The following is a 4,498-nucleotide window of genomic DNA, read 5'->3' as shown; positions in this document are numbered from 1 at the left end:
AAAACATTTTTAGCTGGTAATGTGCATCAGAATTCCTTACAATGTTTATAAATATAACACATATTATTCAGTCTGCACCTCAAACTTTTTATTCGTATGGTATTTTGCGCGAGGGTAGCCGGCATAAACGTTCAAATTTATTGTCAAAAACAGCTTATTCATTAATTGTAACACCACACAGTTGCTGCAATCAATTTTTTAAATAAGTGTATGTTGCATATTTGAAAAATATATAATTTTTATAAATGTAAAATTTAATTTAGTTTTAATTTTTAACTGCCTTCAATTTTTAATTAATTTTCATTTAAATTTAATTATTTAAATAAATTTACTTTTAATTAAATGTAATCGTAATTAATTGTAATGTTCAATTAATTTTCATTTAAAATTAATTTAAAGTTTTAAAGAATTTTAATTCTTAATTAATTTTTTATTTTAAGTACGTTTGGCACCTGCGGACACTAGGTTGGGTCTCACCGATCGACATCATCTCTGTAAAAAATCGCCCACCCCCCCCCAACACATCACCCTGGATCCGCGCCTGATTGAAGGGCAGGTCATCACCGCAGATGTAAGCCGGTTTGACTCTGTCTATGCTTACAGATACTAGTCGACCTTTTATTAGTATTTGGAAGACCTTTTCTGATCTTGACAGTACGACAAGACAGCAGGTCCTTGCTGACAAAAATAGAATGTTTTCCGTGGCGAACAGTCTGTCTTGGGCTTAAATTTTCCATGGTGGACTTTAACTGATCAACGAAGCTTGATGGATCTGGGTGATGACGACTAGGTACGAAAAACTCTCTTGGAAGTCGTATAGGTGTACCATACACCATTTCCGCAGTTGTAGCTTGCAAGTCCTCCTTCCAGGCGGCTCGAAAACCCAACAGAATCGTAGGAAGTACTGTTACCCAGCGGTTAGTTGCATGAGCCTTGATAGCAGACCTGACCATTTGCTTGTGGATGGTATGATGTGGTCCTCTGGCGATTGGTTCCCAAGAACTTGGTTAGAGCCTTGAACAAAAAGGACTCAAACTGGACACCTTGATCTGAGGTGATTCTGTTAGGTGAACCGAACCGAGCAACCCATCCAGCATAGAAAACCTTGGCCACGGTGTCAGCAGAGCTATCCGGCATAGGGAAGGCTTCAGGCCATTGAGAGAAGCGATCCACACAGGTGAGGCAATATGTGTAGCCTTCTGATGGAGGCAAAGGGCCTACAATATCAATGTGGACATGTTCAAACCTGGCATCAGGTGGTGAAAATTTCCCATATGGGCTCTTCGTATGCAGACTCACTCTAGACTTCTGACAGTTAATGCATGTACGTGCCCAAGTGGTCACGTCAGCCTTCAGTGCGGGCCACACGAAACGCTCTTGAACTAGTTTCACAGAGGCCTTCACTCCAGGATGTGACAGTCCATGCAAGACAGTGAAGATGTCCCTACGCATCGAGGATGGAACCAGTGGTCGAATGCGTCCTGTAGAGACGTCACAATACAGCTGAAGCTTTGATTCATCAACAGGAAGAGAGTGGACTTTCAAGAAAGTAGATGAAGGATTGGTGAGTAGTTGCTGAATATCCTCATCTTTGAGTTGTTCCTCTGCCATTCGTTTGAAGTCGGTGGGAGATGGTGTGTCTATGGAAGATATGGATATCAGAGACAATGCATCTGCCACAACATTTTCTGCACCCTTGATGTGTCGGATGTCTGTGGTAAACTGGCCAATGAAATCCAAGTGTTGAAGCTGACGAGGTGAGCACTTGTCAGTGGTCTGTCTGAAGGCATATGTGAGAGGCTTCTGATCCGTGTACAGGACGAATGAATGGCCTTCAACCATGTGCCTGAAATATTTGATAGCAGAGTAAGCTGCCAACAGCTCTCGATCATAGGCACTGTAATTCTTTTGTGCAGGAGATACCTTCTTGGAGTAGAACCCAAGTGGCTGCCAAGATCCTGACACACGTTGTTGCAAAGTTGCGCCCATGGCAATATCGGAAACATCTACCACAATAGTCAAAGATGCTCCTGCCACTGGAATTGCCAAAGCTGTTGCATCTGCCAGATCCCGCTTAGCCTTCAGGAATTCTTCATCGGCTTCTTTGGACGAAACGATCTTCCTCTTATCGTTTCGCTTGGAACCCGCTAGAAATTTATGCAGGAGTGCCTGCGTCTCTGCTGCTTTTGGAACGAAGCGACGATAAAAATTGAGGAGGGCCAAAAATCGCCGGATCTCTTTGATTGTGTCTGGCTTTGTGTATTGAGCGATGACCGACACTTTCTCTGGAAGAGGTGCAACGCTGGTTGCAGAGATCATATGGCCCGAAAATCGAACTGATGGTTGCCCCAGAACACATTTAGCAGCGTTGAGGCGAACTCCAAATCCGGAAAAACGTATGAATACTTGTCGCAAATGTTGCTTGTGCTCTTCAGCGTTTGTAGATGCCACGAGAACACCGTCGAAATACGGTACACAAAAGGTGAAACCCTGCAACACCATATGTATGAACCTCTGGAATGTTGCAGCTGCATTCGACAGTCCGAAAGGCATGAAGAGAAATTCGAACAGCCCGAATGGTGTTGTTACGGCTGTTTTCGGTATATCCTCTTGTCTCACAGGGATTTGATGAAAAGCTTTTGCGAGATCTAGGGTGGAAAATATTTGTTTCCCCCTCTAGCACCTGGAGACAGTCCTGGATGTGTGGAACGGGATATCTGTCAGGGATAGTTGCAGCATTTAGTCTCCTGTAGTCGCCGCATGGTCTCCAATCGCCGTTGCACTTGGGTACCATGCGCAGTGGGCTTGCCCAGCAACTTTGAGATGGTCGGCAAACTCCTTGGGCAACTAGATGATCGAATTCCCTCTTGGATGCGCGTAGCTTGTAAGGTGGTAGCCTGCGAGGTTTTGATGCAACTGGCGGGCCTTTGGTCTTAATGCAGTGTTGGACGTCATGCTTAACAGCATTAAACGTTGCTACAGTCTCTGCCAGTTTCAGTTCAGGGAACTCGGCGAGAATTCGATGAAATCCACTATTGTCCCGGATGCATTTCACTGCTGGGGATGGCACGTCCGCACCAGCAATTTTGCAATGTGAACGAAGCTGAGTGAGTGGATTGATTAATTGACCGCGCCGAACATCATCTATAAGCAGTCCGAAATGCCGCAGAAAGTGAAACGGCAGCAACGATGAATGACCAATGAAATGCACGACGAAGTCCTAGGTCTAGTTTTAACAGTCGTTGACCGAAGGTATGTATGGCAGTTCCGTTTGCAGCAAACAACTGAAGGTTGTCCGGCTGACGCCGGGAATCTTCTTTGCGTAGTGGCAGTACAGATACATCAGCGCCAGTGTCTATGAGGAACTGCACGGAAGATGACTGGTCAGACAGATATAGCCGGAAGCACTCGAGTTTGCCGTCACTCTGAGCATCGAGTGACGGCCCAACTAGTTTCCCTGCTGGTTGAAACTGCAAGGCTGGACACATTTGGTTGCTTTTTCTTTGAAACGCCAGTGGTACCAGCAGTGCTGGTAATTTCTGTCACGACTGCTGGAACGCTGACGAGATCCTCGGCGATTTCTTGATTGGGATCGAGCACGCGTTTCGAGACGCTGCAAACGGGAAGAAATGTCCATTAGAATGGTCTGCATTTGTGATGCTTCAGCTGACACCGCATGAACTGCAGTGGAGCTTTCCGCGGCGGCCAGTATGGCATCAGCCATTTTTGCCAATTTATCCAGGCTATCATTGGATATTGCTAGTATTTGCTGAGCATTTGTAGGCAGCCGCTGGAGGAAAAGAGACTTCAAAGTATCACCACTCACCCGTTGCCCAGCTTTACTTCGCATTTCCAGGAGAAGGCGTGATGGTTTCCGATCACCCAGTTGCAATACAGAAATTAGATCGCGCAACCGCTGATCCTCTGAGTCCGCATACTGCGTGCACAAACTGTGTTTTAGCGTAGCGTAAGATGTTGCGGTGGGTGGGCTGGTGATAATGTCCCCGACAACAGACAGCTCCTCTGGTTGCAAGGCAGATACGATGTGATGATACTTGGTCACCTCGGCTGTCACTCCTGCCAGAAGAAACTGACTGTCCATCTCCAACCAGATCTCCGGATTTGCTCGCCAAAACGGTGCAGCTTTTACGGAAACATGGGTGATCTCTGCCGAACCAGTTGCGTTTTCATCTACCATTTTGTTCTGCTTAAATCCTTTGGTTGTCTGTCCTCTTCACAATATAGGTCACCAGTTGTAGTGATTAACGATGATAAAATCTATTCAATTTATTTAATTAACAAAAACAAATCACAAAAATTACTACATACGCATGGAACGGACATACACACACGCGACAACACGTGACACCTCAACCAAAACACCGAGTGTCATCTCCTAGACGGCTTTGACTTCTCTTCCAACCACAAGGAAAAATATCTATAATATCCTGACGGCTTTTGACCGATTCCCCACAAGAGTATCGAAATAACGTACCCG

General features: G+C 45.3%; 1 protein-coding gene across 1 annotated transcript; it reads right to left on the bottom strand.

Moving 5' to 3' along the window:
• Positions 1-3,448: 3,448 nt before the first annotated feature.
• LOC149089448 (uncharacterized) lies at positions 3,449-4,198 on the bottom strand. Its single transcript, XM_089239422.1, has one exon. It carries the CDS (start codon positions 4,196-4,198, stop codon positions 3,449-3,451), a length of 750 nt encoding a protein of 249 aa, XP_089095548.1.
• Between the last annotated feature and the right edge of the window lie 300 nt (positions 4,199-4,498).

Source organism: Pholcus phalangioides, unplaced genomic scaffold (assembly GCF_987345545.1).
Source record: "Pholcus phalangioides strain wild (caught in Gottingen) unplaced genomic scaffold, Ppha-v1.0 ptg000002l_1, whole genome shotgun sequence".
NCBI lineage: Eukaryota > Metazoa > Arthropoda > Arachnida > Araneae > Pholcidae > Pholcus > Pholcus phalangioides.
Note: the sequence above shows the minus strand (reverse complement) of the source record. Positions and strands in the feature narration are given on the sequence as shown.